At 36.3% G+C, this 20,462-nt stretch overlaps 1 protein-coding gene across 4 annotated transcripts in view; it reads right to left on the bottom strand.

Moving 5' to 3' along the window:
* LOC111045182 (exportin-7) overlaps positions 1-20,462 on the bottom strand; it is a 75,217-nt gene that overhangs the window by 34,453 nt on the left and 20,302 nt on the right. For all 4 annotated transcript variants that reach the window (XM_039426140.1, XM_039426141.1, XM_039426138.1 and 1 more), the window contains exons 9-13: positions 15,687-15,883; positions 9,798-9,903; positions 4,926-5,043; positions 3,233-3,324; positions 1,242-1,386 (exon numbers count right to left, since the gene is read on the bottom strand). In XM_039426140.1, coding sequence (XP_039282074.1) covers positions 1,242-1,386; positions 3,233-3,324; positions 4,926-5,043; positions 9,798-9,903; positions 15,687-15,883 — 658 coding nt within the window. The remainder of the gene's footprint in view (positions 1-1,241; positions 1,387-3,232; positions 3,325-4,925; positions 5,044-9,797; positions 9,904-15,686; positions 15,884-20,462) is intronic.

Here is a 20,462-nt window from a genome sequence, read left to right as displayed (position 1 = left end):
GAAAATGGGCAGGAAAACTGTCTTGCTGGAGAATGAAGTCATCTAGGCCTAATAGCTGAGGCATAAGCCATAATTGCAACATGTCCAGGTACGTCATGCCGTTTACTGTCGTTTCTGCAAAAAGAAACGGCCCATACACTGTCATTTTCTCTACTGTCTGCACCTAGCGGGCAACCGGTCAACTAACTGCCCAGTACCCGTGGAAAATACTGTTTGAATTGCTCTCTTTCGTACAGTACTTGTTTCATTATTGTGAGTGGAATAGTTTTTTGCAATGAATTTTCGTAACCCCGAAGAACATTTTGAAACGCTCTGTATTAATTTCATTTCACTGAAGCACAAAATAAAAGCTTTGATTGGGAGAGAATCAACGCGATGGACCCAAAACTGCGTCTCTCCCTATTGCTGTGCCTGTTGCGACCCACAAGCTGTGCCTGTTGGTCCTTCCCCAACCATTTTGATAAATTGTGTTATGTGTATCATTAGAAAAATCTATATATATAAAAGCGAAATGGCACTCACTGACTGACTGACTGACTCACTCACTCACTCGCAGAACTAAAAATCTACCGGACCAAAAACGTTCAAATTTGGTAGGTATGTTCAGTTGGCCCTTTAGAGGCGCACTAAGAAATCTTTTGGCGATATTCTAACTCTAAGGGTGGTTTTTAAGGGTTTAAAGTTGGTCTTTTAGCATGTATATTCTTCTTATTCCAATATCTTAAAATTATAATTGAAATGTCCATACCATATTATGTTAATATAGAACTATAATCTAGAGAGAGTACCTCTTCAAAACAGTTGTTCTGGTAACTAAATTAAAAATTTTGTCGGGTTGGCATTAAGTTGAGTTGACTTTGTTAGGTTGGCACCAAGTTGAAGATTGAAATGCATTTATCCAGCACCTCCTAAATACCAATTTATCCTGTGCTTCCTAAATACCTATTTAGGAGGCCCTGATTTATCGCTGAAAAATTGATTGGTTACTGCTACTTCAATCAGAGCTATTCCTGGGTGCTTTTCGAGATCAAATCGACATAATATGTTCAAATTCGGTACAGAGGTTCCACTGAGGTCTACATGCAGGCGAGCGAAGCGAGCCCGCTGATCTCATTTTTGGACGATCCAGTCGGGGGTCCAGATAGGCCTGGATAGGCGGATAAGGCGAGCGAAGCGAGCCTGACGGCTTGTTGATAAATAAATGGAAGGGAATCAAAGAGAATAAAATGTAAAAAACTCACAGTATGGTTGTTGAGCATAAACTCGACTTCTTCTAGCCCGACCAGCTTTCTAACACAACTGTAACCAACTGACAGATCATTCAACAGCTGTAACGTCTTCAGTATTATTTGTTCGCTCCGGCCCCAGTATTTCAAATTTGTTATTCTGAAACAATACACAAAATTACTATAGTAATCAACATAAAAACTCTTCAACATATTAAATACAAAACCACAGTTGCACAAAGGCCTGTTAAATTTCAAGCATTAAATGCCACGAGAACCAATCGGAAAAAGACATCTTTTGAAAAATACATCTCGGATTAGTTCTCCTGTTATTTGTTAGTTTTATATTTTGTCAGTTTTCTTGCGCTCAGGCTTATTTATTTATGCTACTACGTACAATTTTATCAAACATGAATAATTTTGATTCAGATCACACACAAAAATTGAATAGATTGAGACAGTTCAAAAAAATAAACAGGATCATCTTCATCAAAGCATTAGAACCAGTGTGATAACAAGAATAAGACCAGTTAAAATCAACACGTTATCAAGAAAGTTTTCAACCATTTATAGAAATAATAAGTAAATGAGAAATTCATTACACACCATCAACTATCTTTCAAATCAAATCAAATCAAATCATTTATTTCGCCATTTAAAAAAATACCGGATGTTTCATAAAGAATGACCCAATTTTTAAACAGTTATATTTATTTTGAAAATGGTGTACACAAACCAATTTTACATCAAATTACTCACAGAAGTATCAAGTTTATGATGATGTATTATAAGTGTTCTATGTGCCCTCCTTTTGAGGCTCGGACGACATCTAGACGGTAGCCAAATTCATCCCAGACTGTTCTCAAGATGTCTGTCTTCTCGGACTGTAGCTACTGCATCAGTTATCCTGGTTTTTAGCTCCTCAATATCAAGTACTAAGGGAGGAACATAAACACGACCTTTAAAGTTGTTCCTCTCTAAGCACTTGATATTGAGTAGCTAAAAACCAGGATAACTGATGAAGTAGCTACAGTCCGAGACGACAGACATCTTGAGAACAGTCTGGGATGAATTTGGCTACCGTCAAGATGTCCGAGCCTCAAAAAAGGGCACAGAGGACACTTATAATACACCATCATAAACTTGATACTTCTGTGAGTAATTTGATGTGAAATTGGTTTGTGTGCATAATTTTTTTAAAGAAATATAACTGTTTAAAATTGGGTCATTTTTTTAACACCCGGTATATTCGTTCGTTGCAGTTTTTCAGTTAATATTTCAGCTGTGCCTAGTTGAAAGTTGTGTGTATATTTTTTGGCTTCAAAATTTTCTGAAATAACTTAATTTATTCAAAGTGCGGTGATATTAAGTGCAAAATTTGACTATAATTTGGTATTTTAATCATTCTAAATTCAAAATTTCTAGCTAATATATACTCTTGGACAGAACTTTGAACTTTAAATTTCCTCAGTAAGAACATAACCTATTTTTCGGACATTTCATTATTTATCAAAATTTGGGAACAGAATAGTTTTGGGCTATACCTGTTGTTCTATCCCGATCATATTCATATGATTTGTAATTATATCAACGAATAAATTATAAATTATTAAATTATGTCTAATTTAATGATTATAGTTCATTCGAATTTCAAGGCCCGGTTGCACAAAAGCCGGTTAAATTTTAACCGTGATTCATTTCACGAGAACCAATCAGAGTAGTCCTTTTCGAGAAGACGGCTTTTCTGATTGGTTCTCTTCTCGTGGAATTAATCACGATTAAAATTTAACCGGCTTTTGTGCAACAAACACAATCGGCAACCGACAACCAAGACGAAAAATTAGACATCTGTAGGCAGACGTCTGTGTGCGATAACCTGAGAAGGTACAGTATTTTCCGCCGAATGACTCAATAAATCCGTCTGTTACCAGTGTGATTTTGCTTTTAACATGTGATTCATCAAGGAATAATTATTTATCAAATACAGTGCATATACTTATACTTACATTTTCCTAATAAACACACTAAGTACCATTGATTCGCTAACTAAACCTAAGACTTCGGACAACCTTCGGTAGACTTTCGAGCTTTTTTGTATCTGAAACAGAAATTATCATAAATTAGAAACCCCCTGGGTTGAAAAACTCGCTCATGAACTGTTGTATTGATCTCTGAGATCCGCAACTTGTAATTATACAGAGTAGGTGAGAATTATTGTGGAACAGCTAAATATATCTTTTACAATTATGATATTACAGTAGTAGGTTCCATGGGAATCCTATTCCAATTGAGGAAAAAACTTTCAGTCACTTCAAAACTTTTGTCCGAAATTTGTATCCAAATATGGATCCAGCTTCATTTCAAATCCAACTTCATTTATCCGTCATATGGATCCAACTTCATTTTTTCAAATGGTAAGGTGGTCATGTGATACATGATTTCGATACAGATTTTCAAAGGAAAAAGGTAAATTCGTATGGCTTTTGTTGGTGGGGAGTCCCTTGCGGGGAGGTCCCACCGCCTGAATATATAATTTAAGCCGTCAATGGGCCTTACGACTGTCATACTTCAGCCGGGACCGACAGTTTAACGTGCCAATCCGATAACACGGGAGTGATCTGTTTAAAAAACTTTTGGCTCTCAGTGGGGTTTGAACCCGGGATCTCTATGCTGCTACGCAAGCACTCTATCCACTAGACCACGGATCACTCCTTTTCAAAGGAAATCAAAGGCGAAACCCGCACATTGAATAAACAAATTTTAGCGAACAGTAATAGTAGCTTCTACCAGGACTTCCTATATACCGAACCTGCGTTTACAAAAAACGGAAAAAAATGGCCGCCGTAGGTGGTGGCCGGCATTGATATTTTAAACGGGAACTGGACAAACTGAGACGCTCTCTAACAGCTGATTAGTGATTTTTTCTCAGTAGGAATCCTATAAGACCACCACATACGGCGGCCATTTTTTCTAGGCTCAGATCACTACCTCCGTAAACAAAGCCTCTTTACGGAGGTAGTGCTCAGATCCGGTAATATATAGGAGGTCCTGCTTCTACTCACATTTCAACACTGAAGAAAAAAAAATTGTCATAGCAACTGCTATCACAGGTAGTATTAATTACGTTTAGGTTACAGACAGACGTTAACGGAAGCGAGTTAATATAGAGCTTTATAAGTTAATGTTGTGTATTATTCAGCTGAAATCATGTGTCGGCGAATAAAGTCTGTCTGTCTGACAGTCTGTGTGACAACTGCCAAATAATAGCATCAGCTTCTTTAAATAGGTGGAATATTAAAATTACAGAAATAGCATGCAAATAATTCCAGCTGAATGATAAATGATAAATCAAAACAAACGTCCATCAAAATTATTATGAAAATGCTACTTCAAAGAAAAGGAACAGTTTTGCTCTAAAGCCGCGTTTACACCAAAGTTATAATCAAAATGCTAATAGCTTAATCAAAATATTTATAACTTAATCCTTATAGATTCTATTAGATTGAGCATAACTTATCATACACATGATGAACATGTGTGTATGATAAGTTATGTTCAATCTAATAGAATCTATAAGGATTAAGTTATCAACATTTTGTTGTTAATAACTTTGGTGTAAACCCAGCTTCAAACAAGTCTGTTAGTCCCTTTCTAATCAAGCATATGATTAAATCATGAAATGTAAATTTAAATAATTACCTGATCACCGACGTAAATCTTCCTAAACTGTTCGAAAAAACTTAGCATAGCTAGCTCAAGCTTTTCACAACCTCCACGCGACAGTCTAGAGTCAGTTAGATTCATCAATTGTAGAACCCTGAAAAAGAAAATTACAACATTAACTTTCAATCCATTCACGAGCATCAAATCTTAAGCATCAAGTTTCTAGAGTGAGATCCACGTTATAATGGCAGTTGAGAAAGGTGGGAGAATAGCTTTGCTGATTCTATGCCTTGCCACTGCCTTCTATAGAGGATAGACGATACCCGTATATCTGATGAAACATAAACTCTTCATTTTTGTTAAAAATAATCAATTGTATTTAATCGATCAGGGTTTTAGCTTTTATAGTGAGGTCCACGTTATAATGAAAGTGTTTGATTAGCAATGGTATTGCTATCTTTGTATATCATTCAACAGCGCTATCTCTTTCTCGCTTTACTCTGTTGCCAGATTGTCTTTTAACAATGTAGAATTAGTTTTTTATTGACAAAATATTTCATCTAAATTATGAAAATTTATTATGAAATTATTGAAAAATATAATTTCTTGCTTGATAGAATATAATTGACTATTTTAAACGAGAATGAACAGTTACATCAATAAAACTGTATCAGCAACCGTCTATAGAAGGCATTGACAAGACAGAGGATCGGTAACGTTGTTCTTCTATCTTTTTCACTATAGAGTGAGGTCCACGCTATAATGGCAGTGGAGAGAGGTAGGATAACAGAGTTGCCGATTCTCTGCATTACCATTGTCTTCTATAGAGGATAGATGATACCCTTATATCTGATGTAATATCAACTGTTTGTTGAAAATAATCAATTATATTTTATTCGTCAAGAAAAGCTATTTTACAAGTATCTTCTTCTATCTAAAAGCGAAATGGCACTCACTCACTCACTCACTCGCATAACTAAAAATCTACCGGACCAAAAACGTTCAAATTTGGTAGGTATGTTCAGTTGGCCCTTTAGAGGCGCACTAAGAAATCTTTTGGCAATATTTTAACTCTAAGGGTTGTTTTTAAGGGTTTAAAGTTCGTCTTTTAGCATATATATTCTTCTTCTCCCAATCTCTTAATTATAATTGAAATGTCCATATCATATGTTACTATAGAACTATAATCTAGATAGAGTACCTCTTCGAAACAGTTGTTAACTGGCAACTAAATTAATAATTTTGTCAGGTTGGCATTAAGTTGAGTTGACTTTTTTAGGTTGGCACCAAGTTGAAGATTTAAATGCATTTATCGCGGAAAAATTGATTGGACACTGCTACTTCAATCCTGGGAATATATTATTACTAGCCGTCAGGCTCGCTTCGCTCGCCATATCCGCTTAGCCAGACGTTTAGTCTGGACCCCCGACTGGATTGTTCTAACATATGATAAAAATGCTCAAACGAAAAATGCAGGCGAGCGAAGCGAGCCTGCTGATGTCATTCTTGGACGATCCAGTCGGGGGTCCAGGGGGCGGAGCCCCCTTGCTAGACGGATATGGCGAGCGAAGCGAGCCTGACGGCTAGTATATATATATAAAAGCGAAATGGCACTCACTCACTGACTGACTGACTGACTCACTCACTCACTCGCAGAACTAAAAATCTACCGGACCAAAAACGTTCAAATTTGGTAGGTATGTTCAGTTGGCCCTTTAGAGGCGCACTAAGAAATCTTTTGTCAATATTTTAACTCTAAGGGTGGTTTTTAAGGGTTTAATGTTCGTCTTTTAGCATGTATATTCTTCTTATTCTCTTAATTATAATTGAAAAATGTCCATACCATATGTTAATATAGAACTATAATCTAGAGAGAGTACCTCTTCGAAACAGTTGTTAACTGGTAACTAAATTTATAATTTTGTCAGGTTGGCATTAAGTTGAGTTGACTTTGTTAGGTTGGCACCAAGTTGAAGATTGAAATGCATTCATCGCGGAAAAATTGATTGGGCACTGCTACTTCAATCAGAGCTCACTTTCAATTCGTTCACTTTGAGAGCTGTCGGAATTGCACAGCGAGCAATCATAAAGACTTGCTTGAACCAGGATAGTCGCTATCCGACTGAACTGGCCTATCAAGAATTTCAGGTCCTTGATGTGCGACAGCTATACATAAAATCACTTTTAATTGTCATCCGAAGTAATAAAAATGCAATATTTAATCCTCTTATCCATCCCTATCAAACACGAAATATGAATATATTTGGATTTCTACAACCCAGATTAGTTAGCAATTGCAATAGATTTAATAGTCATTACATATGCCACATTCTTTATAGAAATATACCCGCCTACATAAAGCAAATAGAACCCCTTAGCCTTAACATATACAAACGATTTCTAAATATGTGGTTATTTGAAACCGGCAGGGATGTCGCTGATCAGCTCATCTACTCCTCTTACCGATTTTGATACTATGTATATATTTTTCTTGTATTCATCATCATATATATGAATTAGATAAAAATCTTATCTATCATCATCATAAATATCAAAGTATATTTATCATCAATATATTGCTCATAATTTATCATTGTTCAAGTTCTAAATTTTATTTTGTGTGCCATGTTAAAGCTATATACCATAATAGTTATATTGTACTACTTCAATTCAAAACATATACTTTCTCCACTACATTTAACCAACTTTTATTTTTCAAATTGCACTGTATTGTAAATATTTATAATTTTCTTTTTAGTATCATTTTTTTTCATTAGAACTCTTTCCCCACACACAGACTTGTCTATGTGGGAAAAATTCACAAGTATTTATATTATTTATACATGTGTACTGTATTTGTAATGATTTCTGTGAATAAACTCAATTTGAATTTGAATAATTTAAATTTGAATTTGAATTCAATTTGAGCTATTCCTGGGAATATTATATTACTAGCCGTCAGGCTCGCTTCGCTCGCCACATCCGTTTAGCCAGACGTTTAGTCTGGACCCCCTACTGGATCGTCCTAACATATGATAAAAATGCTCAAATGAAAAATGCAGGCGAACGAAGCGAGCCTGTTGATCTTATCCTTCGACGATCCAGTCGGGGGTCCAGGGGGCTGAGCCCCCTGGCTAGACGGATATGGCGAGCGAAGCGAGCCTGACGGCTAGTTAAAGAATACATTTTCGTAGTTGAAACTAGATACTTTGTTATTAAATTATACAGTATTTCTACATTGTTAAATTCGAGCTGGCAACGTTGCGGAGATAGAAAAGGATAGGGCAGGCTGCTTTAACGATAGTAAAGGTAGGCGCACACAGATCGTCATCGGACGGACGGCATGGATCGGACGATTAGATTTGATGCATTGTTTTCAATTGGAGTGCGCATACCTATACGATGCGAATAGGTGTGCGCACTTTAATTGAAAATAATGCATCAAATCTAATCGTCCGATCCGTGCCGTCCGTCCGATGACGATCTGTGTGCGTCTACCTTTAATGTATTGGCTAGATTTTAAATGATTCAATAATGATAATATTCGTATGGCTTTTATTGGTGGGGAGAGTTCCTAACCCAAGTTCCACCTCGCCCGAATATATCATTTGAGCCGTCATAGTTTACAGTTTAACGTGCCCATCCGATAACTCGAGAGTGATCTGTTCAAAAGCGTTTGGCTCTGAGCGGGTTCGAACCCGGATCTCTAGGTTGGTACGCAAGCACTCTATCCACTAGATTAGGGTAACCGCCCACTGGAACCGTATTCAACCGATCCGATCGGACGAATCTGCCGGCCGTTAATTCGGCCGAATATGCTCGTCCATTGAAACAGTTTACGGCAATCTAGTTCAGTAGTTGGCTGGTTGCCAGAAAGTGAAGTGGCAAGCTAGTTAGTAGGGAAAGTGATTCTTCTTTGTGTGTTTACTTACAAAGTCTGTAAGATTTCATCCATAGAATGGATTTCGATGAGATTATACACAATTACACAATTATTTCTACTTCAGTAGAATTTTCTACATTTTTCCTCTTGAATTTAGTTTTTTTTTTCGTTCTTGTTGTTAGTAACAAAATAGATTAACTCATAATTTCCTTAACACATTAAAATAACTTTTTAAATTCAAGATATTTATTCATAGAATCATATGAAAATCATTATTAAATATTTATTTATTAACTAAATATCAACAAAAGTAGAAGTATTTTATCTTAAAAACTTGAAATGATATTGTTTGATGACTTTAGAGGGCCGTTCGGCCGTTGGATCGGACGAATCTGCCGGCCGTTAATTCGGCCGAATATGCTCGTCCATTGGAACAGTTTACGGCAGTCTAGTTGCTAATATTATTGAATTAACTACTATCATAGCCACCAAATTTTTTCATAAACAATGATTATATTGAGATTTTGAAAATTGAATAAACAAATATCCACTTAATTAGTTATTCATTATCAAGCAATCTTTGTTCACAGATTCCTTTGAACATCACGACGATGATATCTTTTGTCTCGCATATCCCACAATGGAACATGCTCTTGAACCAAACTTATCAACTTTTCACTGTCCATAGTTACAACTTTATAAAACAACAACTTCAAAAAACAAACAAGACTGTGAAACAATTTTAGGTTAGGAACACTTTGTTGTCTCAGCTCGACTAGTTAGTTCGGCCGGATAGAGCCGGAAAATCCTATTCAATTCGGATCGAAAAATTGATCGGTCGGAGACGGCCGTATGAACCTGTTGCAATGGACGAGCATCTATTCCTTTCTCTGTTGGGGGATCGTTCGGTCGCGTTCGGTAGTTTTCGGCCGATGCTAGTTCGGACGAAAACGGTTCTAGAGAATGGCCCACCCTAGACCACGGATCACCCCGGATTTAATAACGTGTAATTTACATTGCTTTACCTGCAAACTAGTTCACCATCCATGGCATCGTGCTCTTCATTGCTGGTGAACGAAACTCGGCCACCGATTGCAGAGCCTATTATGTACACCAACCACGTTAATCGACCTGCAAACCAAACAAAAACACGCTACAGACATTCCATTATATAAAAATCTGGTGTGGTACACTCACACAACTTCCCTTGCTCATTGATCTATAGGCCTCATTAACGAGGATAATTTAGGGAATAACATTATGCCGATTGGCGGCTGAATAATTAAAACTACGATTATACTATTGTGATTGTGTTCAGAGTAAATTTTCCTTTGTTTGAATTATGAAATTTGAGGATATTTTAAAAGATGTCAAAACAGCTGTTCTACAAATAAAATATCGACATGTGTTCTTTTGAATAAACTGCTCTACCTACCTACCTCACGCACGAGAAGGAGGTTACAAAGTAAATTTCTCAAGGATGGGGTGGACCCCCTGTTAATTTCTCAGGGAGGAGACTCATGCCAGTTAATAAAGCTGATATATAACTATACAGGGTATGAATTTGAAAAAAATCGGTCAAGTCATTTTTGAGAAAATCGTGATAGAAATTTAACAAGGGTATGAATTTGAAAAAAATCGGTCAAGTCATTTTTGAGAAAATCGTGATAGAAATTTAACAAGATTCATTCTTCTCAAGAATAATACGGAGCTCCTGCAATTTTCCCAGAAATGAGACTCATGTCTGTTGATAGGGCTTATAAATAGCTATCTAGGGTATAAATTTGAAGAAAATCGTTAGAGCCGTTTTCGAGAAAACCGTGAAAAACATGGTTTTTTAGTCATTATCCGCCATTTTTCCGCCATTTTGAATTGAATTTTATTGAATTTCTAATTGTCGGATCCTCATGGTATAAGGACCTTAAGTTTGAAATTTCAAGTCAATCGGTTAATTAGGAATGGATTTATCGTGTTCACAGACACACACACCCACACACATAGACCAACACCCAAAAATCATGTTTTTGGACTCAGGGGACCTTGAAATGTACAGCAAACATGAAATTAGGGTACCTTAAATTTTTTTGGAAAGCAATACTTTCCTTACCTATGGTAATAGGACAAGGAAAGTAGAAACTTATGAAAATACTGGTAAAGATAGTAGTATCATTCATTAATATTGATAAAACTCCTGCAGTGTTTTCCTCAAGCCCTAGCTTCATCACCCGTGAAGAAGGTTCAGCCATAGAGGAAATATAGCATAAGAAGATATCCCATGGTATAGGTTACAGTCCAGGTGCTGCAGCTTTGCCTATCGGCGGAGGGCCACTAGACTACAATACTACCCGTTCAAAAACATTGAGCATTTTTGAAAATGAATCTTTTAATAAGCAACAGATGCTCTTTTGTATCTTCTCAGAAGCAACGTGTTGCATCCGAAAAAATTCACAAGGATCTTTAATGTTTCTTCCCACAGATGCTCTTTTGTATCTTCTCAACAGCAACGTGTTGCATCCTAAAAGATACACAAGGAGCTTTAATGTATCTTTCCATAAGCAACAGATGCTCTTTCGTATCTTCTCAGAAGCAGCGTGTTGCATCCTAAAAGATACACAAGGATCTTTAATGTATCTTTCCACAGATGCTCTTTTGTATCTTCTCAACAGCAACGTGTTGCATCCGAAAAGATACACAAGAGCTTTTTGGAGCTACGTCCTTTTAGCACAACACAGCCTATCAGCTGGAATTCGTTCAACTTGCTCTTTCCATTGTTGGTGATACGTTGCAACGCTCTCTATTGAGAATTCCACCACTCAACACTAAATCTGCTACAACAATTGATGGAAAACATAAAATGGTAAAATAATACATAAAATTGAAGAGAATTGAATCCTCTACAACCCAACGTCCAGTACTTATTTTTTCGATGCATTGTTGTTGAGTAATAAGCACTGCAAGTGCAAAAAGTTGGAAAAACGGTCCTTTCAAAGATTTCACACTTTTGAATGTGAATATCTCAAAAACTAAAGGAGATATCACAAAACTCTACTGAACAAAACTTGTAGGAAATTTATTTAGCTTCATTTTTGTTCAATTAGTCATTTCGCTGAAATGAATTGTTTCCAAGATACATGCGTGTAAGCCAGAAATGAAAAACGCAACTTTTAAGCCACCTTAAGCACAAGGTGTAGGGATGAAGACTTTTGATATGGTTACCTTCTAACTAGTCCAAACAAAGCTGCGAAGTCTAATATTGTGTTCCAAACGTTCCCTCCAAATTTCCCAGTCAATTAGTGATAAATTGAAGATTTTACACTCAACACTATAATAACGGCTGCAACAATTGTAGGGGGATGCGTAAAATGATGAAATAATACATGAAATATTATGCTCTATGAGCTCATGATAAGCACGTATTTTTTCATTCAATCGTTAAAAAGTTATAAGGCCAAAAAGATGAAAAAATCTGAGCCGGAAGGGGTTTTCATCAAAATGTGACACCTTCAAGAGCTCATACCTAGAAAACTAGAAGAGATATGGAAAAATGCTACAAATGAAACTTGTAGGCTAATTTGTAAGCTTTAATTTTGTATTCGACAAAAATTTCCGAAAGAGGCATATTGTTCGAGATATGAGCAAAAAACAAAATATGGTTTTTTCAAACCACCCCCACCCTCTTAGCACAAGGGGTAGGAGTGAGGACTTTTGATATGTTTACCCCCTTACTATCCTTAAAAGAGCTGCGAGGTCCAAATTGTGTTCCAAACTTTTCTCTCTATACCTTTTTTTGAGCATTCGTTGCCTGGACTATCTTCCTTTATTATAAATAACTTAATTTAATCGTGATTAATTCCACGAGAACCAATCAGAAAATCCGTTTTATCAGAAAGGCCTTCTCTGATTGGTTCTCGTGAAATTAATCACGGTTAAAATTTAACCGGCTTTTGTGCATCGGGGCCTTTTTTTTAATTGTAATTTGACTGCAATCTAACACTTTGGTTAATGAACAGTTCAATTCCAGCTTAAATTAATACGTTAAAGTTTGACATTAAAGGGGTATTCACTCCTTCACAGTCCAAGTGAGCAATGCCCATGCACTGTTTCTTTCAGAATCACTTTTAAACGAGATCTGTAGCTTCTTCCTTTTCAGTCTTCTCACTGTATTAGAGTTGTCAATGACGTGCTTTGATGATTATGTAGAGTCTCTTCATGGATTCTGGCAGCCTTTGTGATCATGACTTCGACTTCTTCCATCTGCAGGTCCCTGTGGAGGTCCGAGTTTCTGACAAAGTATGGAGCATTGACAGCATTCCTCAAAACCTTGTTCTGGAATTTCTGGATGGTGTTGATGTTACTTTTCCTTGCACAGCCCCACAGCTGGATGCCATACAACCACACAGGCCGAAGAATTTGTCTATACAATATTAATTTATTGTAGGTTGAAAGGCTTGAATTTCTCCCCAATAACCAGTACATTTTCGAGTATTTGAAATCCAGTTCTTCTTTCCTTTTTTTTGACGTGTGACTTCCATCGTAGTTTTGCATCTAGTGTCATTCCAAGATACTTAGCTTCATTTGCAAACGGAACTTCTTTGTTCTTTAATCTTATTGGGATGTACACATAATGCCTATTTGTGAAGACAACATGTGTGGACTTGCTTTCATTCAACTTAATCCGCCAGTTTCTAGTCCATTTCTCAATTTTCTTGATGGCTTCTTGCACTTTACTTGTAGCTTCCTCATTAGTTTCTCCAACTGCTAAGACAGCTGTGTCATCTGCAAAGGTTGCAATAGTGTCATTTTCTGGCACAAGAGGATCGCTGGTGTAGAGCAGGTACAGAGTAGGGCCCAATACACTTCCTTGAGGTACTCCAGCTTTAATTGGTGTTAGTCCTGAGTAGCTATCACCTTGTTTCACTCGGAAGAATCTGTCTGACAGGTAATATTTTAGCAATGAGGCATATTGCTGAGGTAAAACTTTTTGTAGTTTCTTAATTAGACCTACATGCCACACTTTATCAAATGCCAAAGGCCAACGGGGCCTTTGACTAATAGTTTTCTAGTTAGTGAAATTTTAGAAAAATATCGAAAAGTCGATATATCTCGTAAACTAAGATCGATATGAAAAAGTTTACTGGACACTTTTTGTTGCAAATTTCATGTAGAATCTATGGTCTTCGGGTAGGACATCCTGTATATCTATGGCTCACCTTCCTGTATGGTGATGTCAACCTGCTGCTGGGAGGACGGAGCAGCCATGAGCTCCTGGTAGATGCGCGCTGCCTGGTCGAACAGCTGCACGAGGAGGGTGCATGTCTTCTGGTACTCGCACCTCCCAATCACCGACAGCTGTTCCAACTGTTGTCGCACCATACCAAGGTCATCCAGGGGGTCTTCTAGGCCATCCCTGCAATCACACCGCAAATATACAGTAAGGCTCAACTCACACTTACGCGACTCAAGTCGAGAAGAGACTCTCTCAATTATATTTTAAAAACGAATGAAAATACTAGTAAAGATAGTATAGTGAGGTCTACGTTACAATAGCAGTGAAGGAAGATAGAACAACGTTGCCGATCCTCAGTCTTGTCAATGCCTTCTATAGACGGTAGCTGATACAGGTTTATTGATGTAATAATGGGCCATATGAATAAAGTTGAGCATTTGCTTATACTTCTAAAATATGGAGCATTTGCTTCATTTTCTATGAATAAACGTGAGTAAAACCTTTTGCTCATGCTCATCAAAGAAATAGTTTGAGCATTTGCTCAAAAGTGAAAGCTTTTGCTCAAAATTGTATGAATAATCTAGAGCATTTGCTCAACTTTTGAAGCAAATGCTTCAAAAAAGGTGAGTCTAGTCTAGAGCAGCTTATCACCTTTTGCTCATAGTAAAATGGCTCAACTAATTCGTATGAGGAAGAGGAAACTATACCTGATACGATCACAACCAATAGTTGAGAACTATAAAACTCTTTTTAGATTCAACCATGATACATATCACCATTATCCCTACAAAAGAATAAATACAAAAGATAACAACCTGTTATAAAGATAGCCATCACAAAATAGGAAATAGGTATTTAAGAAGATGAAAGTGTAGACGATTATAAGAAGGCTATTGATATTAAAAGAATATGCTGAAGATTATTATAGGGATGACATTTTTTCACGCTATTATTTCAAAATTCTAAGCTCAACTAACCTAAAACTCTATTCATAAATAAGAGCAGACGACGCAAACACAAGCGGTGCCCCCTACTCACATATTTAGCGCTTCCGTGAGCTATAAAAACAAACTAAGGCTACAAAAGCGAATCAGCTGATTTAAAATCTCTAAAATACGTGAGCATTTGCTCCAGAGTTCAGGAGCATAAGGTAAGAGTAAAAGGTAAAGCTTATTCATATAAAAATGAGCAAATACCTTTGCTTCTACCTTTTTCTCATGAGCAAAACCTTATGCTCCTTGCTCTTGCTCATGAGCATTTGCTCTGGTTTTATTCATATGGGCTATTAACTGTTCATTCTCGTTCAAAATAATAAATTATATTTTATTAATAAAAAAATTATATTTTTCAATAATTTCATAATGAATTTTCATAATTAAGATGTTATATTTTGTTTATTATTAATTCTACATTGTTGAAAGACGATCTGGCAACAGAGCAAAGCGAGAAAGAGATAACGCTATCCGTTTTGTTGAATGATAGACAAGGATAGCAACACCAATGTTTATCAAACACTGCCATTACAACGTGGACGTCACTATAGGAAATTGAATGCCATAGTTCACATTGAGACGTCATTGAAACATTTCTCGATCTACAAAAAATTGTTTACTGGACACTTTTTGTTGCAAATTTCATGTAGAATCTATGGTCTTCGGGTAGGACATCCTGTATATCTATGGCTCACCTTCCTGTATGGTGATGTCAACCTGCTGCTGGGAGGACGGAGCAGCCATGAGCTCCTGGTAGATGCGCGCTGCCTGGTCGAACAGCTGCACGAGGAGGGTGCATGTCTTCTGGTACTCGCACCTCCCAATCACCGACAGCTGTTCCAACTGTTGTCGCACCATACCAAGGTCATCCAGGGGGTCTTCTAGGCCGTCCCTGCAATCACACCGCAAATATACAGTAAGGCTCAACTCACACTTACGCGACTCAAGTCGAGAAGAGACTCTCTCAATTATATTTTAAAAACGAATGAAAATACTAGTAAAGATAGTATAGTGAGGTCTACGTTACAATACCAGTGAAGGAAGATAGAACAACGTTGCCGATCCTCAGTCTTGTCAATGCCTTCTATAGACGGTAGCTGATACAGGTTTATTGATGTAATAATGGGCCATATGAATAAAGTTGAGCATTTGCTTATACTTCTAAAATATGGAGCATTTGCTTCATTTTCTATGAATAAACGTGAGTAAAACCTTTTGCTCATGCTCATCAAAGAAATAGTTTGAGCATTTGCTCAAAAGTGAAAGCTTTTGCTCAAAATTGTATGAATAATCTAGAGCATTTGCTCAACTTTTGAAGCAAATGCTTCAAAAAAGGTGAGTCTAGTCTAGAGCAGCTTATCACCTTTTGCTCATAGTAAAATGGCTCAACTAATTCGTATGAGGAAGAGGAAACTATACCTGATACGATCACAACCAATAGTTGAGAACTATAAAACTCTTTTTAGATTCAACCATGATACATATCACCATTATCCCTACAAAAGAATAAATACAAAAGATAACAACCTGTTATAAAGATAGCCATCACAAAATAGGAAATAGGTATTTAAGAAGATGAAAGTGTAGACGATTATAAGAAGGCTATTGATATTAAAAGAATATGCTGAAGATTATTATAGGGATGAAATTTTTTCACGCTATTATTTCAAAATTCTAAGCTCAACTAACCTAAAACTCTATTCATAAATAAGAGCAGACGACGCAAACACAAGCGGTGCCCCCTACTCACATATTTAGCGCTTCCGTGAGCTATAAAAACAAACTAAGGCTACAAAAGCGAATCAGCTGATTTAAAATCTCTAAAATACGTGAGCATTTGCTCCAGAGTTCAGGAGCATAAGGTAAGAGTAAAAGGTAAAGCTTATTCATATAAAAATGAGCAAATACCTTTGCTTCTACCTTTTTTTCATGAGCAAAACCTTATGCTCCTTGCTCTTGCTCATGAGCATTTGCTCTGGTTTTATTCATATGGGCTATTAACTGTTCATTCTCGTTCAAAATAATAAATTATATTTTATTAATAAAAAAATTATATTTTTCAATAATTTCATAATGAATTTTCATAATTAAGATGTTATATTTTGTTTATTATTAATTCTACATTGTTGAAAGACGATCTGGCAACAGAGCAAAGCGAGAAAGAGATAACGCTATCCGTTTTGTTGAATGATAGACAAGGATAGCAACACCAATGTTTATCAAACACTGCCATTACAACGTGGACGTCACTATAGGAAATTGAATGCCATAGTTCACATTGAGACGTCATTGAAACATTTCTCGATCTACAAAAAATTGTTTACTGTATACCACAGTTGAGATGTCCTCGAAGTACGGAGTGTATGAGATGGACCAGTCTGAGACTTTTTTTTTAGACAAGGATAGCAACACCAACGTTAATCAAATACTGTCATTATAACGTGGACCTCACTATAGAACAAGAACAACCACAACATGATATAGTATCAGCACGATATGATACAATATCACCACACATGATACAGTAACAAACCAGTATGATACAGTATCAAACCAGTATGATACAGTATCAAACCTGTATGATACAGTATCAAACCAGTATGATACAGTATCAAACCTGTATGATACAGTATCAAACCTGTATGATACAGTATCAAACCTGTATGATACAGTATCAAACCAGTATGATACAGTATCATCTCAAATTGATACAAAACACCATGATTTGATACATTCGCTATATGCTTTGTTGAATGTTAGACAAGGATAGCAACACCAACGTTAATCAATACTGTCATTATAACGTGGACCTCACTATAGAACAAGAACAACCACATGATATAGTATCAGCACAATATGATACAGTATCAAACCTGTATGATACAGTATCAAACCAGTATGATACAGTATCATCTCAAATTGATACAAAACACCATGATTTGATACATTCGCTATATGCTTTGTTGAATGATAGACAAGGATAGCAACACCAACGTTAATCAAATACTGTCATTATAACGTGGACCTCACTATAGAACAAGAACAACCACAACATGATATAGTATCAGCACAATATGATACAGTATCAAACCTGTATGATACAGTATCAAACCAGTATGATACAGTATCATCTCAAATTGATACAAAACACCATGATTTGATACATTCGCTATATGCTTTGTTGAATGATAGACAAGGATAGCAACACCAACGTTAATCAAATACTGTCATTATAACGTGGACCTCACTATAGAACAAGAACAACCACAACATGATATAGTATCAGCACAATATGATACAGTATCAAACCTGTATGATACAGTATCAAACCAGTATGATACAGTATCATCTCAAATTGATACAAAACACCATGATTTGATACATTCGCTATATGCTTTGTTGAATGTTAGACAAGGATAGAAACACCAACGTTAATCAAATACTGTCATTATAACGTGGACCTCACTATAGAACAAGAACAACCACAACATGATATAGTATCAGCACAATATGATACAATATCACCACACATGACACAGTAACAAACCAGTATGATACAGTATAATTTCAACTTGATACAAAACACCATGATTTGATACATTCGCTATATGCTTTGTTGAATGTTAGACAAGGATAGCAACACCAACGTTAATCAAATACTGTCATTATAACGTGGACCTCACTATAGAACAAGAACAACCACAACATGATATAGTATCAGCACAATATGATACAGTATCAAACCTGTACGATACAGTATCAAACCAGTATGATACAGTATCATCTCAAATTGATACAAAACACCATGATTTGATACATTCGCTATATGCTTTGTTGAATGTTAGACAAGGATAGAAACACCAACGTTAATCAAATACTGTCATTATAACGTGGACCTCACTATAGAACAAGAACAACCACAACATGATATAGTATCAGCACAATATGATACAGTATCAAACCTGTATGATACAGTATCAAACCAGTATGATACAGTATCATCTCAAATTGATACAAAACACCATGATTTGATACATTCGCTATATGCTTTGTTGAATGATAGACAAGGATAGCAACACCAACGTTAATCAAATACTGTCATTATAACGTGGACCTCACTATAGAACAAGAACAACCACAACATGATATAGTATCAGCACAATATGATACAGTATCAAACCTGTATGATACAGTATCAAACCAGTATGATACAGTATCATCTCAAATTGATACAAAACACCATGATTTGATACATTCGCTATATGCTTTGTTGAATGATAGACAAGGATAGCAACACCAACGTTAATCAAATACTGTCATTATAACGTGGACCTCACTATAGAACAAGAACAATCACAACATGATACAGTATAAGCACAATAATATGATACAATATCACCACACATGATACAGTATCAAACCAGTATGATACAGTATCATCTCAACTTGATACAAAACACCATGATTTGATACATTCGCTATGTTATGCTTTGTTGAATGATAGACAAGAATAACAATACCATTGCTAATTAAACACTCCCATTAAAACGTGGACCTCACTATAGTAGAGAACTGATCTGACAAAGACGGAAACGCATTCAAGCCGTGATCTGATGTAGGCGTTATTGATTTAATATTGAATTTTCATAATTGATATAAAATATTTTGTTAGTTAATTCCATTTTTACACTGTTGAAAACCAACTGGCAACGCTGCGGAGCTAGAAAGGATAGAGCTATCCGCTCTGTTGAATGATAGACAAGAATAGCAACACCAATGGGCCTGTTCTGTGTACATAGAATGTGGGTAAAAAGTTCCGCGTCGCATGGGAAGAATTTTGACAGATTCTGTACCAGAAACCAGTTCCAGTTCCAAGTTCCTGCCCCACAGTCGAAGTGTGGTAGATTGTTACAGTTCCAACTATCCGAGCTCTCATTGGTCGATTGAATTTTGTAGTCTGCTTGCTTCTCTGCGCATGCGCTGATAGCTTACCATAGCATAGTCATAGAATACATAACCAACAAAATTATGTTTGATAACCATTCATTAAATGAATTTTTCTCTATAGAAAAATTTAAGAGTAATGGAATGAGAGAAATGCACACTTTTCTAGACGGTAAGTTTGTAAAACAGACTTTCTTCATTCACGCAGCTAATAAACGACACATTTTAGTGTAAATCAACTTTATTGACGGAGCGAAGTGAGGTCTAAGATTCAAGTCGACGGTTTGGCATTTTTCTTGTTTGAATGTTTAAATTTTTATATGTTGCGCATTTACGGCGAAACGCGGTAATAGATTTTCATGAAATTTTACAGCTATGTTCCTTTTTTGATTGCGCGTCGACGCATATACAAGGTTTTTGGAAATTTTGCATTTCAAGGATAATATAAAAGGAAAAAGGAGCCTCCTTTATACGCCAATATTGGAGTAAAAATCAGACTATGGAATTATTCATCATAAATCAGCTGA

This window comes from Nilaparvata lugens, chromosome 4 (assembly GCF_014356525.2).
Source record: "Nilaparvata lugens isolate BPH chromosome 4, ASM1435652v1, whole genome shotgun sequence".
Taxonomy (NCBI): domain Eukaryota; kingdom Metazoa; phylum Arthropoda; class Insecta; order Hemiptera; family Delphacidae; genus Nilaparvata; species Nilaparvata lugens.
This window is presented reverse-complemented; position numbering and strand designations above follow the sequence as displayed.